The following is a 19,576-nucleotide window of genomic DNA, read 5'->3' as shown; positions in this document are numbered from 1 at the left end:
TATATAGATGTGGAATATTGTACATGAGATTCATGCGCAACAAACAAATACATTTTTCTAAGAAAATGCATTATATGAGAACTATCATATTGCCTATAGAAGGTGTAATGTTATTATATTATAACTATTTTATTTTAATTAATTGACTGATAGAATTTATCTATGCTATCAAGGTTATCTTTTTTTACCCAAGTCTTATGAATTTATGTATAGTTATTGCAAGGTCTTTTTGTTTATCCATATAACTGCAATAAATATTGGAATCTAACAATTTGATGTCGTTTATTTCTCCCTGGAGAACTGGCCGGACGAGAATGATACAAGTCACAAGTTAATACAATTCATTGATAACTTAATCGATATAAAAATTTATTAAATTAAATCATTCTCTCTGCCTTCTTATATAGTAAATAATAAGTAAAGAAGAGAAAATTAAGATCGCAAGCCCATACTTTACTGAAAAACAATTAAAGTAAAAGCCAAAACACTAATTTTAAACTGCCTTATATAAACTTTATTCCTATGCGATTTATACCAGACTGCTAGTCTGACATTTTCTTTGTTAGTTTTTTAATTTAAAAAAAGCAAAATCAATGACTTAATCATCTTGGCCTTCTTAATTCAAAATGATCTTGTCACTTTCAATCTACAGTTTTTTTTAAAACATTAAATATTTTTTCTATCATCAGATAAGTAAATCACAACTCTTTACATGTCTTTTCACTTATTACAGCTGTATTTGCCAACCAGTATCCGTTACAGCGGTTTTCTTTTATGGTTATGACAGTCATGCCTTATAGTTTGTGATTTGCATTACTTACTAACTTTCAGTGCTAACACTATTTGCTTTTGTATAGTTTTACAAAAGAAAAAAAGACATAATGTGGTAGAATAAATTTATTTACAAGATATATCACTTAGTCAAATACAAAAACATAATTAATTAGTAAACTTCGGTAACTATTCAGTGTCTTTCTCTAGACACTAGTAGAGCAGTAAAATTACATTACCCCCTTTTTTAAGGTAACAAGTTACTCGGTGGATACTAGTCAAGTCTAGTGCTCAAATAAAAAGCATCGACAATCGAGTACATCAATCATACTGAAAACAGCGTACCAGTACAAATAAAGCTTAATTAGACTTAACTTGAAGGTCTGTAGTTTTGGTGCCATTTTTATTTCAGAAAATCAGAATTTTCACTTTTTAATGTTTGCATTTGGCCGTGCCTGCCTAACTATGATAAATTTAATTGCAAACAAAGCACTGTGCACGGCCACGTTTTCAGATACCACGGACTTAAAAATCATCATTAGCTGATTCAGAAGGTGGACATTCATCCCCTTAAATCTTGAATTTCCCCTAATGTTACTACCAAATTATATTTGTTTATACTTGGAGTTAAATATATATTTAACTCTTTGGTTTACACCATCCTGAACCATCCTTAGGCGTTTACAAGCTGAATTTTTTATCAGCTTGTGCTGATTATCCTTTCTTTATGCCCATTTTGATGATGATTGTATGAGAAAATCAAAATAGTCAAGCGGTTTCTAATCATTATCTATTTTCTGGATATGAGAGAATCTCGAAGTACAAATGTCTGTAATACACTTTGTTCAAAGGGCCGATATAAATATTGGTCCATGTTGTCTGGTTCTAATTATTTCCCCATCTTGCCCATTTCACTCCCGTTTCTGAATTTACCTCCAAACCCAGATTTTCGAAATGTAAAACATCGGAATGATTTGCTATGATTATGGGATCGGCATCGAGCTTAACACCACGTAAAGGTGGCACAGACTTTGACAAAGATGTCGAGGAATCGAGAAGGCGTCCCCCTTTCCCACCACAACTTCGAGAAAGACTCGGCAATCTCAGGAGGCCGTCGGACCTGGTTCCCGTAGAAAACTACCAGATGAATTTGCCAGATGTTTCTGAAACTGAATATGATGAATCCTTAAGTGATACTGAAGATGATGATTTAACAATGGTCACTCGTCCAGAGTCTTTATATAATGATCAAATTGGGAGGATTTGGGCCTCTTTGTTTGTCAGAACATCGGGTTGGAATGCCCATATCCTTGAATCTCTTGGAATTTTCTATAATGACTCTTATCATTCATCTCCTATGGATATTTTAAATATAATTTTTGATGAACTCAATGTTTTTGGACCCTGGACAGAAGACAAAAAGATTGACTATGTTAAACAATTCTACAACATTGAGAGATTGCAGCACTGCATTAACTTTAGTTCTACCATCCATGACATCATTGGGGACAATGAAGATGTTATTCAAGATCAAGACGGTGGAATATTTCATCCTGAAATAGAAGAAGATTTAGAAAATTTAAGGTAAAATATACATCAAGACCAAGGGTCCGGAAATTTTACAGCCCATGTTGGTCGTTCTTTCAAACTTCAGCAGATGTTAGTGTCAGTCCTTTACTTGCTCAGATCGAAAATAAACCTTTTTTTTTGTAGTTATTTAAAGATAAATGTTGGAATTTGTGTTATTTCATCACTTACTCTGTCTTTTACAAAATATCTGAACAAGTGAATGAGTTAGTTTTTGACCACATGTGGACGTTCTAACATGAAAACAAAACATTGTTTCTCTCAGACTTTTTCATCACATCGCCAAACAGCCAAAATCTTTTGAGTGATGAAAAAAATGTTGATTATTTATACAAGTAAACCATGAAAACATTTTGTATATTGATTTAAATGGATTGTTGACTTCTGTGTTAAAAAGATTCAATTGATAAATTAATAATTACAAACTACGATTGAATCGTAGTTTCAGCACAATGTGCTTTCGTTACCAATGAAAAATCGGTGAAAAATAATGGATTTGTCCAGCTTTTTCTTAAATAATTCAAGCACAGGGGCGGATAGAGTGATCTGAAAATGTATCACTTAAGCCTCAAGTTCCCCTATGAGAGAGTTAAGAATTCAGTTATAATATGATCAGGTTGTTGTGTGGACTAAATTTGTCAGTGTTGTGGCAGTGAGGAAGCAAGCACGTTATGTAATGTGTTGATAAGGGCAAGTGATTCTTTACATTAATGGCATACTATGAGGTGAAATGTTGCATGAAATGTTACAAATATTCAATGTTGTTTCAATTAAATATTAAAATCTTAAGTAAGTAGAAGGAATATCATTTCCTATAACTGTTTTGCAATTACAACTTATGGAAAATGTCCTTTACTCTTGAGATATAGAAAATTTTCAAAAATATTGAAATTATAAGGGAAGTAACTGAGATTTTGAATAAACAACCTATGCAACATGCAATGGTTTACACCGGTAGTTCTACAAAATTTAGACCTATTAACTTGAAAATATTTGTAAAATTAATTGAGCAGTAGAAATTTATTTTTAATGATTGGCTGTCCATAAAATTGTTACAGATCCAATCAGGATTCATTTTTTACTTGTCAATCATTATCCGATAACCCTGGTCAGCTGATTGATCACCAATAATTACCTGAGGTTTACCTGAGGGTTAATTACGACAGGATGTAGTTAATCAAGGTGACACTTCTTAATTGGCTTGGGGTAATTTATTAACAAGAGTGGAAATCTTAAAGGGCCATTCAGATCATTGTAAATGGGCTTTAAGGGGCAATCAGTAGGGGCAGAGGGGCACAGGCATGATAGGGGCGGGGCGTGGCGCCCCTCCATTTTGCCCTAGCTAGGACACTGATCAATTTGTACATGCACATGTATATGCAATGGTGCTGAATTTGTACCCTTAATTTAATTATGCAATCAATTAATCAGCTACAGGTAAATCACAATCACAAGTGGCTGCACATTGGCTAATATTGATGCCTACCTGTTAATTAATTTGCAGTAAACAATTATAAATTAGGAGACAGTTAGATGGGATGTTTATACACTAATTAAATCTCGCAGACTGTAATTCATAAGGGTTGACAATTTTTTATGTCCGATATTGGAAAATGGTAATGGGTCATTTGCAAAATTTGTTGGTCAATGACCGGTATTTTTTTTATACATATATGCCTATACCATGTGTACAGAGTTTTGTTAAATGTACCTTGAAATTACATGTACAAATGTACATCCCAAAAAGGCTTTTTCAAAGTAAAATTGTCTCAAAATCATGCAATATTCCCAAAAATCACAGTTTTCCCCTGCTTTTTTGGTTCCCAATGGGTTTATTTTCTCCCCAAATCTAACAAGAGAGGGTTTCTCCCCAAATCTAACAGGAGAGGGCACTTTGGAAAAAAGTAACAAAATCACTGCTGTACATACACAGTGTACATACAGTGTATTCATTTGTTTGCTTGTTTTGATGAATTATGATTTTGTTTGTAAATTTTATATGTACATGTACATGTATTTTGTTCATGTACATTATACTCATGTACTTTTGTGTCTTTCAGTGGTGATTATGACTTAAATCACAGTAATGTTGAAGATTTCCTTGTCAGTACACAGCTAATGATATCTTACCAAGCAGCATATTTAAATGGATTAAGAGATGACCCAGTTCCTGGAGATATGTTTGTAGACATTTTTAAAAGCTTTTCAAAAATGTGTGATATCCTTCCTGTGTAAGTATAGTACTTTTGTTTCATGTAGTTGAGAAACTATCTTACAAATAAAACACTTTTACTCCACTAAATATACATAAAAAGATAAATAAAAACAGTATGAAAATGCTCTACATGGCAGAAATTGGGACATTTTGTCTTTTTAAATGATATGTTATACTACCTTAAATGGTTTTCCTGGTTCTGAGGTTTGGAATCTGGACTACATGTAGTTAGCTTTTTGGACACATCTTGATACTATATGGCTTTCTTCCTTTTAGTACATGTACAAAAATGTAGATATTTGGTGAGAACTTAATATATGTATACATACTGTATCTAGATTTTTCCAATATTCTCTTATTGTTATTGCTTTTTGAAAGCACTGACTGACTCTGATTTGATGACATTTCTTAATAAGTTGTTCCAGATATTCATAATTCTTTGAGAGAAACTAGATTATCTGGTGTTTTACTTACAACTTTTTTGAAGAAAATATTTTATTTGGACCTCTAGCTGTGGTTCTTCATATTTGGAAGATATTTTCATGTTGAACATGGTCAGTGTCATTCAAAATTTCGTATGTTTCCACCATGTCTGCTCTTTCAAGTAACTCCTATAAAATGTATACTGTTCAGATGGTAGACCAAGATAGTGATACATGTACTTCCACTATCCTGTATAAATGCCTATTATTTCAGTCCAGTTTAGTGGTACATCTTTGGACATTTTCTATCTATATTTCCTCCTTTTTCTTTATTACTGAGTCAGGGAGTTTGACCAGATGTTGGTGCAGTACATAAAGTACACTTCATTATTCATAGAACTAAAACTTCTTTTCCTCATTCCCAGTCATTAGGTCTCACTAACCACTTCTAACCTTTCCATTACTTTACATGTTAAAAAAGTAATTTTCAAAGTCTCACTGTGAATTCCCAGGACAAATGACATCTTAAAGCTGCATACCGTTGCGAAGCTTGGAAAATAAGGCTTCCAAAATCATTATGCTAATGGTACGATGATAGTAGAAATTCTTCACAAAATTTACTTGAATAAATAATACTGAAAATCCACATTTTTACCTGTTCTGCTAACTGACAGCATGGAGGCATATTACTCACACATGTAAACAATATTCATACACTTTTGTAGTTAATTACATATATGATTTTAAAGTACACATTCTCAGCTTTATTTTGACTACTTTTAATCATAATACACACAAATAATGCACTTACAATGCATATGTCTAGGTTCAGTGTGTTTTTGGTACTACATAGGGGGATGACCTTAGTTTCTTTCCATCATTCCCAGTCATTAGTGTCTATCATTTCCAGTCATTAGTGTCTTTCCATCCTTCCTATCATTAGTGTCTTTCCATCATTCCCAGTCATTAGTTTCTTTCCATCATTCCCAGTCATTATTGCCTTTCCAACCTTCCCAGTCATTAGTGTTTGTCATCATTCCCAGTCATTAGGTTACAGACCACCAATTCAACCAATGAGCATTTGGAACGTACGCAAAAATAGTCCTACGCAGAAATTACCCCTGTTCCTCATAGTGCTGTGAAAAAAGTTCTCATCTTATTTAAAAAATTTAAACAGTTTCTGAAAGGAAAAACATTTCTGTACATTTTATAGGTGCATTTTGCTTCTTGTGATGTGAAGCCTAATCTCCATAATGATTTTTAAATATACCCCTATCTTGTGAAAACACTGGGATTTCCCATGTTATTTATAGACCCTTCACTTCTGGTGACCAGTACTGCACTGCAAGTCTGCTAACCCCACATGCCATTCTGAGGATTGTGAGCTGACATATGTAGAATCATGCTGATATATAGTCATCTGCAGGTTAAAGTTAAGGTAAAGTCCAGAGAAGCCATTGAATATTGTGAAATTAGCATAGAAGCCTATGGGAAGTGGAATTAGTGGTTTTTAGCCTTAAGATGAAGCCATGGCAAAATGAAAAGTTTCTTGAAATAGCTTTAAACTACTTGAAGATCTTGTTAACTTTGCCATGAGAGGAATACACTACAAAAATCCTTCAAAATATGCATTTTTTTAAGTTATAGGTCCAAATTATGGAAAATTTGTCTTTTTGGCTGATTTTTATGTTCTATCTTGTAAAAAGTATAGAAAATTTAGTAAAAATATCAAATATTAAACTTTGAGGACTATATTTACCTAAATATGGTAGTATTAAGCACTTGAAATCAAGTTTTGTGTAGATTTGAGCAAAAATTAGGTTAGAAATGAGGAAAAACTCACTTTCATTACTGCGGTTAAGGCCATATAAGCATTCCCCTATGGCAACATGGAAAATCCATTATTGAGCACTTTTTTTGCTTTAGGTGCCCTTTACTGGTCATGTTTTAATGTGAAAACACTGTATTTACAAATTTAAAGCCAAATATATCACCTTTTGTGAAAATTTAAAGATTTAGGATTTTTGACATGTGATCAAGAAAAAGGGGGAGGCATGTCAGAAATAAATTTTTAAAAATTGACCAATTTCTCAGAAAATGATTACTTTTAAAACTATTTCTTCATTAATATTGTTAAAAAACAAGTTGTGATTGATATTTTTTATTTGAAAAGTCAGAAAAAGTTCTTTGCAAACATTTAATGCATTTCAGTATGGTAGAATATTTTCAGTTTTTTGCTCGCACAACTTGGTTACCCTATATTTAAAAATCAAATATTTAAAAAAGTGCTTGTCACATTTCACTGAAACTTTGCAAATGCATTCAGTATGTGTGTAGGAAGATACCTGTATAATTATTTATTTTTTCTAAGACAAAAAGTGACTCTTTAGGTTACAGACCACCAATTCAACCAATGAGCATTTGGAATGTACGCAAAAATAGTCCTACACAGAAATTACCCCTGTTCCTCATAGTGCTGTGAAAAAAGTTCTCATCTTATTTAAAACATTTAAACAGTTTCTGAAAGGAAAAACATTTCTGTACATTTTATAGGTGCATTTTGCTTCTTGTGATGTGAAGCCTAATCTCCATAATGATTTTTAAATATACCCCTATCTTGTGAAAACACTGGGATTTCCCATGTTATTTATAGACCCTTCACTTCTGGTGACCAGTACTGCACTGCAAGTCTGCTAACCCCACATGCCATTCTGAGGATTGTGAGCTGACATATGTAGAATCATGCTGATATATAGTCATCTGCAGGTTAAAGTTAAGGTAAAGTCCAGAGAAGCCATTGAATATTGTGAAATTAGCATAGAAGCCTATGGGAAGTGGAATTAGTGGTTTTTAGCCTCATTAGTTTCTTTCCATCATTCCCAGTCATTGGTGTATTTCCATCATTCCCAGTCATTAGTGTATTTCCATCATTCCAACTCATTAGTTTTCTGTCCATCATTCCCAGTTGTTACTTTTTCTTTCCATCATTCACAGTCACTAGTTTTCTTTCCATCATTCCTAGTCATTAGCATCTTTCCATTATTCCCAGTCATTAGTGTCTTCCATCATGCCTAGTTATTAGTGTCTTTCCATCATTCCCAGTCATTATTGTCTTTCCATCATTCCCAGTCATTAGTGTCTTCCATCATTCCTAGTCATTAGTGTCTTTCCATCCCTCCCAGTCATTATTGTCTTTCCATCCTTCCCAGTCATTAGTTTATTTCCATCATTCCCAGTCATTATTGTCTTTCCATTATTCCTAGTCATTAGTATCTTCCATCATTCCTAGTCATTAGTGTCTTTCCATTATTCCCAGTCATTAGTTTCTTTCCATCATTCCCAGTCATTAGGGTATTTCCATCATTCCTAGTCATTATCGTCTTTCCATCCTTCCTAGTCATTAGTTTTCTTACCGTCATTCCTAGTCATTAGTTTCTATCCATCATTCCCAGTCATTAGTTTTCTTACTATCATTCCCAGTCGTTAGTTTCTATCCATCATTCCTAGTTATTATTGTCTTTCCATCCTTCCCAGTCATTAGTTTCTTTCCATCGTTCCCAGTCATTAGTGTCTTTCCATCCTTCCCAGTCATTAGTGTCTTTCCATCCTTCCCAGTCATTATTGTCTTTCCATCCTTCCCAGTCATTAGTGTCTTTCCATCATTCCCAGTCATTAGTGTCTTTCCATCCTTCCCAGTCATTAGTGTCTCCCATCATTCCCAGTCATTAGTGTCTTTCCATCCTTCCCAGTCATTAGTGTCTTTCCATCATTCCCAGTCATTAGTGTCTCCCATCATTCCCAGTCATTAGTGTCTTTCCATCCTTCCCAGTCATTATTGTCTTTCCATCCTTCCCAGTCATTAGTGTCTTTCCATCATTCCCAGTCATTAGTGTCTTTCCATCCTTCCCAGTCATTAGTGTCTTTCCATCATTCCCAGTCATTAGTGTCTTTCCATCCTTCCCAGTCATTAGTGTCTTTCCATCATTCCCAGTCATTAGTGTCTTTCCATCATTCCCAGTCATTAGTGTCTCCCATCATTCCCAGTCATTAGTGTCTTCCATCCTTCCCAGTCATTAGTGTCTCCCATCATTCCCAGTCATTAGTTTGCCTTTTATGGCTTTTGATTGATGTGATGTTTAAATATTAGTTTGTCATCAATTACTACTTGTATTTCTAGATCCTTTTCTCCAGTCACACGAGTAATAGCAATAGTATGCATTCAGTCTATCTTATAAGACAAGACTAGACAAGACATTTTTATCCTATCATCTCCATTTCCTTATTGAAAATAGTAGGAGATCCTTTACATGTAACAATAAAATGTAAGTAGAAGGATTATAGGCCAATGTGAAAAGATAATACAGAAAATGTATAGTTTTTCTGACTGAAGTGATAACTCTAGCATTAAATAATATGTACATGTACTATATCATTTAATGTGTATTTCCTTTTTACATGTACAAATATATGTATTTCAATTTAAGCCCTGGAACGGCCATGAAATGCAGCATGAGTATTCATAATGTGAATGTGCAGTCCATATCAGACATTATTCTCATCCCAAAGGAGTACAGACGATGTCCATTTGCAAAGGAAACTTCTTGCATAGTTTCATTTTCCCAGGTAAGTTACTGTATATGTTAAAGCTCTTTGTAAGTTGAAGGAAAGCTAATGCATCTGCAAAAATCATAGTTTATAAGTGGATCCAAAGTTTGAGCCAATCCCACCTCTTATACTTAAAACAGTTGATTATATAGAAAAAAACTGGAATTTCTTTTTTGTGTAAAATATTGTGGATCCTGGTACAGGTATTAACTTATGTACACTCATATACCAGCAACTCTACAGGTTTCAGGCATGTTATAATCAGAACAGTACAGACCAAACTTATAAAAAAAACACATGCATGCATTTGGATTGTAAGGCAGTTTCCTGGTTAAAATATTCACATGTTACATGTGTCATGATTTTTTTTTTAGAGTTTCAATTAATTGAAATATAGTAATAATGATACTTGTACATGTCCTTTATTAACCTTTAAATGCATGTAATTGAAATTTGATTGATATTATTTTAATTTATCTATGCCAAATACATACATCATGTTTATTAAAATACTAATATATACATTGTATAACTAATTGATTAGTTGTAGCTATATCCATTGTTTGAGAAACAACAGCAGTACCTGTATGTGGGTGTAGGTTTCATTTCTTTCAATGTTCTGTTTTGTATTACACATATTTTTTACTGTACAGTCAAACTTGTTTTAAGTGATTATCAAAGAAAGAACAAAAGTATTGTAGATGGGCAGGTGGTCTTTATATACAGGTAAAATTTAAATTAATTATGTATAGAGTGATGTATCAACTGCTATAAAAAGGATATCTTAGGTTAGCAAAAAGTTCATTTATATTTCCCAGGCACTTCCTGGTAAAATTTTGGGTTGTACAGTGTACCTATTCCTGTTTTTTATGGCCATATCAGTAAGAAAAAACATAATAGCAGCATCTCCGCCATTTTGTCTGGCTATGAACAATATGTTAACACAAGTAGCAATCTCATCACTTTTTGGGGCAATAAAAGAAAAAATTGTTCTTGGGAAAATTGTCAAAGAACAAAGAGATGTACTAAAAATGATCTAAATCAATAGTTTCTTAAAGACATGTTATTGGTTATCATTGATGATTACTTAGACAGATTTGAATGTATTTCATTTTCAATATACACAGTTCTTTCCTCATTTTTTTCTCACTGTTTCCCCTTACTCTTTGTCTTCATTTCTTATTTTACACATTAAAATTAACTGCAAAGGTTTTGGCCATTTTTAGATCACCTAGCCAAAGGCTGTGTGAGCTATTGCCATCACTTGGTGTATGTCGCTGTCGTTGGTGTTAACAATTTTCTAAACTCTCCTCCTCTGACACTACTTGACCAATTGGAACCAAACTTGGTATGAATGTTTTTTTGGGTATCCAGCATAGAACTGATGTGTGGATTTTTGATTCGTCGAAAAACATGTCCAACTGAACATAAGGTCAGACAGTAGTTTTTCACATATATCTCCAAAACCGTTAGGGTTTAGCCTAATTCTTGCAGGTAAAGTGTTCAGCATGATGAGATCTATATGTGGTCAAATTTTCATTTTAATCTGTTAAGCCATGTTGGAGTTATTGCCCTTTTTCGAAGGATTTTGCTATTTTTAATATTATTTCTTTCCAAAAATCTTTTCCTTTGACGCTACTTGACCAATGGATCAAAACTTAGTACAAATGTTCCTTGGGGTATCCTGCATAGAACTGGTATGGGGATTTTTTATCCATCAAGAAACATGGCTGCTGTTACTAAAAATAGAACATAAAGGTCAGACAGTAATTTTTCGCATATATCTCGAAAACATTAGGTTTAGCCAAATTCTTTGAATTGCCGAAATGATCCTTATTATAAGGCCCACAAAAGTCTCTGAAGGATCAAAGTTGTCAGACGACTTCTTGTAAGAGTTTTTGCCCTTGAAAGACGAAAAATGACAGTTTTATTAACAGTTGTCGGCCAATATCTTGAAAACTATGATAGAATTTCTCAGTTGCGGAAATGATCCTTGTGATAAGTCCTACCAAAGTCTTCTTGAGTCAAAATTTTTGGACAACTCTTTGTTAAATTTATTGCCCTTGAAAAACAAAATTTAACCAGGTTAGCGATTCAGGCTCGTGGAAGCCTCTTGTTATAAAATGTTATTCATACATAAGCAATGTCTCAGAGTACTTCTGTGTCATGGCACCAGACCTGAACATAAACTTGTTCCATGTTCCAGATTTACTTCAAGCATGTTTTTCTGGTTCACAGTTCAGGTCTAGGAATATTGTGAGACCACAGGTGTAATTAACAGTGGCTTGAAACACAAATTAGTTAGCATTTATCTATTAAATTTATACAGACTAAAGATAGACAATAGATAATATTTATTTGCATAAACAAATTTACAAAAATGGTTATTGGATGAATACAAACATTTCATTGCTAAAGAAGATAACTATAAGTAACATACTACATGATGTGACTGGTACATGTTGTATTTATATATACTACATGTCTATGATGTGACTGGTACATGTTGTATTTATATATAATAGAAATGGACATTAAAAATGTCCCTTCATTTAGATGATTTGATTTCATTCATATCAATTGTTTTGTGACAATATTTAGTTTACAATTTTTCTTTTTTTTAATGCATGTTATTTTTAGTATACCAAATCTTCACACACAATCCCTATTGTCTCCTGGATAACTTTTACTGCATGGTGTATAATCCTATGTCATTGTTTACAACATTATTGATGGTTAGGCCAAATGAAATAGTAGATTCTCATCTCCTCCCATCCCTAAAAAATGGACAGAAATAATAAAAATTGGGGCAGAAATTTCAAAATCAGGATTTTTTTTTTGCATCATAATTTCAAGTATTGAGATACTGTAACACACAAATCTTCCATTTCTAAATGAATAAAATGATGTTTCTTTGGGCCATGGTTGGATTTAGAATATGTCTATATTCAAATAGATAAAATTAGGCTAGCAAATATTTGGTATGAAATAAAAAATGAAAAATAAAATCCTCCTACCTACTCCATATTTTTTGTGAAGGTTGGATGTGAATCTGCATACCTGCATGTGAACTGTTTCATGATCTACTATTTAGGGACCAACCATTTGATTTTTATGGGGGGAGGGGCTTGGACAAAATTTTTCGTTCTGGCTTATTTTTTTATGTTAAGACTATCCAAACTTTTTATTTTTGATTTCATCCTGTCCTGGATTTTTTTTCATGATACATACCCGATTTTTTTGTAACAGATGCATCCTGCCTTTTTTTTAACTGAATGGTCATCCTGGATTTTTTTTACCATATGCTACTATCCTGTCTTTTTTTTCAAAATCAGTTCTAGGCCCCTCCCCCTAAAAAACAAATGGTTGCTTCCTAATACATGTCTGTTTTGTTTGAGTAGTGATAAAACTGTAAATCTGTCATACAAATGTTATAATAATTTACATTTTATAAAATCTTATGTGTTATGTAGAACTTAAACATATGATAAGTTCCAAGCTGATGTGTATTGTTATTATAATGAGTTCCAAGCTGATGTGTATTGTTATTATAATGAGTTCCAAGCTGATGTGTATATTTATTATAATGAGTTCCAAGCTGATGTGTATTGTTATTATAATGAGTTCCAAGCTGATGTGTATTGTTATTATGATGAATTTCAATAATTTTATGATTAAAAAAAGTCATTCAGATGAAGCAAATACATTGTACATGATTTATACTGAAATAATAATCATCTGAAATAATATGACCGATCTACATTAATCTCTAGATATTAGTTATGACTCATATTGTCAAGCTGAAAATTATTATAATAATTCATTTGTTTTTTTTTAATGCATCTTGATAATGAGATATTTTTGAATTCCAAGATAAATGTCAGTAATATGTGCTTAATTTTATCTAGTTACACTGTGTTTACTGTTAAGATAAGACCTGATGAATTATATTATTCTGATTTTCTTGTTCTTTAGATAGGAAAGAATAGACCTCTTAAACAAGATGATACAACACTTCAGAATCCTGGAAACCACAAGGTTAGGAGAAATCGTGATGATCTTGATGATTCTGAGTTTAGTGATGCAGAACATAGTCAACGGCGAGTTGGGGAAATTTATAGAGTAGAAGATTCTGTAGATTATAGTGAATCTGATGGATTGACTTTGCCACCACTGTTTGATATTGTGAGCGAAGGCACCTTGGCCAAACATGGTGGGGATCTACTGATTCACAGGGATATTTATGGTGGGATTTTAAGTAAAGGGCGCATATGGAAATATTTACCTGGGATGATTTGTATGGGGACTGAGGTATGAATTAGTTCAATTAATCTCACACTTTGTGACATATTCTTTAAGTTCACAGAATATGCTGGTCATATTGTATGTCATTGCACAGTGCATATCTAAAAAAAGACAGGCAACAGATGTCATTCTATCCAATACCACCTTGCATGGTCCAATTAGGATTAGTTAAAACAGAAAATCCTGAGTTCTGATATAGAAGTCAATTAAAAAATGAATTAATCGTTTATAGCAGTTACCTTTATAGAAGTGGATTACTGTCTTTTTGATATTTTTACCACATATTTTTGCTACCTTTTTTAGCTTATCTGCCCAAAGGCCAAGTGAGCTTATGCCATCGCTTGGTGTCCGTTGTCGTTGTCGTGGACAAATTTTCAAAAATCTTCTCCTCTGAAACTACTAGACTGACAGGTTTTAAACTTGGCATGATTGTTCCTTAGGGTGTTGTGCACAAAATGACCATTGGGATTTTTGATCCATGAAAAAACACCAGCATCATGAGACAGACCTATGCCGAAATTTTTGAAATGATTTGTCTACTGATGTAGGAGTTATGGCCCCTGAAACAGTTTTTTTTTGCATTGCACAGAATTCAATGAAATTTGGCTTATATGTTCCTTAGGATATCCCACAGAAAATGGCTGTTGGGATTGTTGATTCATTAAAAAAGATGGCCGCCATTACTAAAAATAGAACATAAGAGTCAGAATGCAGTTTTTTTGCAAATAACTCAAAAACTGTTGCCTTTAGCAAATTTTTGGCTCGGGCAATATTGTTCAGCATCATGAGATGGATCTGTGCTGAAATTGTCAAAAATGATTTGTCAACTGATGTAGAAGTTGCAGCCCCTGAAGCTGTTTTTTTTTTTTTTTGCATTTTTAGCATGTGCAACTTTGAAAATCTTATTTGCAAAATCCATTGCACAGAATTCAATGAAAGTTGGCATATATGTTCCTTAGGGTATCCCACACAAAATGACCATTTGGATTTTTGATTTGTGTAAAAAACATGGCTGCTGTTACTGAAAATAGAACATAGGAGTCAGAATGCAGTTTTTTGCAAATAACTCAAAAACTGTTGCCTTTAGCAAATTAATGGCATGTTTAAAATTGTTAAGCATCACGAGAAGGACCTATGCCGATATTTTCAAAACCATTCATTGACTGATGTAGGAGTTACGGCCCCTGAAACAGTTCTGTTGTTTTTTTTCCCACATGTACAACTTTGAAAATCTTCTATAAAACCATTAAAGATCATTGAATGAAAATAAGCATAATAGTTCTTTAGTGTATTGTGCTCAAAATGACTGTTGTGATTTTTAATTGGTAAATAGATATGGCTGCCTGTACTAAAAATGGAACTTAGGGGTCGGAAGACAGGTTTTAGAAAATAATTAAAGAAATGTTGCCTTTAGCAAAATTCTGTTTGGGGTCATGAAAATGTTATGAAAAGCATTTCTTGCATGAGACAATTCAGTTGGTTTTTACTTAGCCTGTCTCATTCCTCAAGTTTTTCAAATAAGCAAATGGTTAACCAGGTGAGCGATTCAGGCTCTCTTGAGCCTCTAGTTATCTTTTGTAAAGGAGACGGCTTTTATGAAACTGTGCTTTAATATGACTCCCACAAAATCAATGAAAAATTTAGAATCTCTCACATTAAAATGTAATATTTGTGGGTGGTTTTTGGTTGAAGTATTATATTTTCTGTGAAAGATGCTAAAAAAAATTTGCTTTCATGTAATATCTCCTACATGAGACAATGGAGCGGAATCTTCCACATCAATTGTTCTTAAAGTTAACAGGTATGCATGATACTTAGCATTTCTTTTTATTTCCAAGTAATTTTTCTGTAATAGTAAATAAGAGTTGTAACCAGAGGCTGATAAAACCATGTGTTTTAATTGTTATTGAAAGATGTTTTAAGATTTTGACTAAGATTTTGACTAAGTGACCTAAAAGAAAGGAGAAAGGATATTGATTAATTCAAATATAATTTTTTATTGTATTCTATTTTTTCTAGATTATCTTCACTCTCCTAAAAATAAAAGGAAATCATTTGAAGGAATTGTCAAACATAGCCAAAAACCACAATGCTGCTGCCAAATTGGAGTCAGAGGCTACAATTTTCTATTCTGAACCCAAAGATCTGTTGAAGAAAGAAGATAGAGATATGTTGATAGAAGCATTCTTAAGACTGAGTAGCATCCATAACATGAACAGATAAATACACCCTTACTTGTGATTGGGGGTATATTGGAATTACCTTGCATGGCTGTCCATCATTCCATCCATCCAGATTTTGTTTCATTTATCACCACTCCCAATAGATGGATTGATTTCCAGTTTGATATGTGGCTCTATATAGATGGGGCATACATGTATGTTGTAGATTGAAGTTTGATATGTGGCTCGATATAGATGGGGCATACATGTATGTTGTAGATTGAAGTTTGATATGTGGCTCGATATAGATGGAGCATACATGTACATTTTAGATTGAAGTTTGATATGTAGCTTCATATAGATGGGGCATTCATGTATGTTGTAGATTGAAGTTTGATATGTAGCTTTATATAGATGGGGCATTCATGTATGTTGTAGATTGAAGTTTGATATGTAGCTTTATATAGATGGGGCATACATGTATGTTGTAGATTGAAGTTTGATATGTGGCTCGATATAGATGGGGCATACATGTACATTTTAGATTGAAGTTTGATATTTTTAGATTGAAGTTTGATATGTAGCTTTATATAGATGGGGCATACATGTATGTTGTAGATTGAAGTTTGATATGTGGCTCGATATAGATGGGGCATACATGTATGTTGTAGATTGAAGTTTGATATGTGGCTCGATATAGATGGGGCATACATGTACATTTTAGATTGAAGTTTGATATTTTTAGATTGAAGTTTGATATGTAGCTTTATATAGGTGGGGCATACATGTATGTTGTAGATTGATTTGGCTACTGTCTGATATTAACTTCCTGCTTGGTAGGACTTGGCATTTTCATTATATGGAATGGTAGAGCAAAAAATCTTGGTTGCCATTGGGTGGATAAATTTCAAATATAGACTGTGGCTATTTATAGATAGAGTTTACATTGAATGCCATTTAGATTGCTGCCAGGTATCAAATTCCTGTTTCTTGGGATTGTGAAGCGTTATACATGTACCTAGCACAAAAATGCATGTGATTTTATGTTTAAAAACATACATGTATTAAACTACATCTTTGTAGTTAGTATGTAATTAATTTGTATTGAGCCTATGTCAGTGGTTAAAAGATGTGATTTTTTTTAATAATACCACAAACATTTGCATATTTGTTTTGATTTTTTACATGCTGGTCAAAAACATTAAAGAACTGACACCATGACAGCAATTTAAAAAAAAAAGATTTTTATTTTTTATACAACCACAATTTTTTTCTTTTTATTTGTTTTGTGTGTGTGTGTGTGTGTGTTTTTTCATGCCTGTCAAACTTTTTTTCAAAGCATTGACACACTGACAGCATTTAAAAGAATCAATCCGCTTGAAGTAGAATGTGACATGTATAGTCTAAGATATAAGTAACCATGTATATACATGTATATACTATTATTCTAGATGGTGCAGTATTTTAAAATATATTTTACTCAATGAATGTGTTCATTTTATTGAATCTCAAGTTTTCTATGTGCAATAAATACTTATGTTCATATAACTGTACATATGGTATAGTTAATATTATAAGTGACTGCTTAGAATGTGGGGTGTAGTACTTTGTTTTTGATACCCAATTTTCTATTTTGTTTTACAATTTCTTGATTTTTTTTTCATTTTTTTACATGTATTGGATACAGAGTATAATTTTGAAATAAAACATAGATCTTGCATTTTTACCTATAGATTTTTTTCAATGATGGGTGATTTTCTGTCATCAGATAATCCACAAATTACAGTGTGAGAATCTGTTTCTTGATTTGTTTCTTTATATCAGGAAAAATATAAAAAGTAAATACTTTTTTTGGTACATTTATATTAAAATATTCTGTTAAAGGGATACGAAAACCAAAAACTGGAGAAACAGATGTCCATTATTATTTACAATGTACCAAGTATTACAAATATTACAAATATTGTATGTTTTATAAATTCTGTAAAAAAATAAGATGAAAATTGTATGAATGCGAACTTGAAATAAGATGAAAATTTAACCATTGTGTTCATTTTAATTTTAAAAACTCAACGTATTTCATGTGCAATAGTTGTTTAGTTATCAAAGTGGCATATCATTATAAAAATAAATAATTGTTATTAAACTGATTAGTACAAAGGTATTTTATTTTGTAAAGAATGCTTGATATATAACAAGTACTTACGAAGCTCTACGAAAAAGGGGGAGTGTAGCAGCAATAGGCTTTGATTTCATATAAAATAGTCTTCTTTTTAATCATTTTCATGTCCTTAATTGATTTAATGTAAACAATTTTGTAGGAACTTACAACTTTTAATCATATAGACTATATTTGTAAAATGTTTCAAAGCTTTGTAAATTTTGTATAGAACATATTCTAACTGTGTTTACAATGACTTCTGTTGTATATTTATCAACAACTGTACTAATTATGGTGCTGACCTTTTCTTATTGTAAGTGAGAACTTTCATTTGTAAATACTTGATGCTATGAGTTTTTCAATAAAATGAAATACCTATTAATATATTAGAAAAAAATAAATTCGTGTTTTTTTATTTTATTATCATGTTTGAATTCCTCCGGGAAAGTTGACAGTCTATAATTGTCATTTCAACCTCTTGGAAAAATGTTGCAGCCACAGGCCTTCATAAATTTCCTTTTACAGTTCCTTCTCTACATCTTTGTCAGTTGGTGTTTCTTCAGTTTGTTAACAGAGTTATGTTATCCCAGCTATATTATGAAGTTAAGGTTTGATACCTTTAAATAGTTCTGGTCAATAAACCCATATTTATTATATAACTGTACAGTATCATGGTCTATCAACATGTGCTGATTGCTATGGTAGGTCCAATAATTCTAGATCCATAAAAAACCTCAGCAGATCCTGTTTAACTTCCACTACCCTGTACCCTGCCCAGTATCCTACTCTGCCCTTTAGAATGCTTTATAGTAAATATATGCCTGCCTTGGGTTGTAAGTGGCCATTTAATTTCCTCACTAGCTGATTAAAAGCAATTGACATACAATGTCATCAACATCAGATGAGAATATTACTACTGCTCTGTAATTTTTGTTAATGTTTTTGCCTGTGAAAATAAGTTTCATGGACTTCTTTTATTCTAAGCAGTACTTCATACACCCACCTTTCTAAATAGACACTTATAACCCCCTTCTATCAAAGTTTTGATAGATAACACTGACATTAATATAGGTTTCAGTCAATCTGTCTGTTTGTGTCAGTCTGACATAACATTAACCAAATTCCTCCTTTATTGTGCACTGGATTTTCATGAAACTTTATTGAGGGTTAGAATACTACATGGAGATGTGCAAAGTGGCAGTGATTTATTCTTCAACAAGTTTATGAAAATTGTTGCTTTTGAACTTGTTAAGTAGTAAGAACACCATGTGTAGTTGTTTATATTACTGGTTAACTACGCGATGATCAAGTGAGTTTTGTGGGTATTTCCCCTTAGACCATACTATAG

General features: G+C 32.6%; 1 protein-coding gene across 1 annotated transcript; it reads left to right on the top strand.

The window, feature by feature from the left end:
- The first annotated feature begins 1,688 nt into the window (after positions 1–1,688).
- Positions 1,689–18,650, top strand: LOC148620558 (uncharacterized). Its single transcript, XM_088574209.1, has 5 exons — positions 1,689–2,355; positions 4,419–4,589; positions 9,480–9,618; positions 13,576–13,911; positions 15,925–18,650. The coding sequence occupies exons 1-5, from the start codon at positions 1,751–1,753 to the stop codon at positions 16,126–16,128; spliced, it is 1,455 nt and encodes a 484-aa protein (XP_088430335.1). The 5' UTR covers positions 1,689–1,750; the 3' UTR covers positions 16,129–18,650.
- The last annotated feature ends 926 nt before the right edge of the window (positions 18,651–19,576 follow it).

The sequence above is a fragment of the Perna viridis genome, chromosome 3 (genome assembly GCF_037379345.1).
Source record: "Perna viridis isolate PV_CMFRI_1.1 ecotype Kerala chromosome 3, ASM3737934v1, whole genome shotgun sequence".
Classification (NCBI taxonomy): Eukaryota; Metazoa; Mollusca; class Bivalvia; order Mytilida; family Mytilidae; genus Perna; species Perna viridis.
This window is presented reverse-complemented; position numbering and strand designations above follow the sequence as displayed.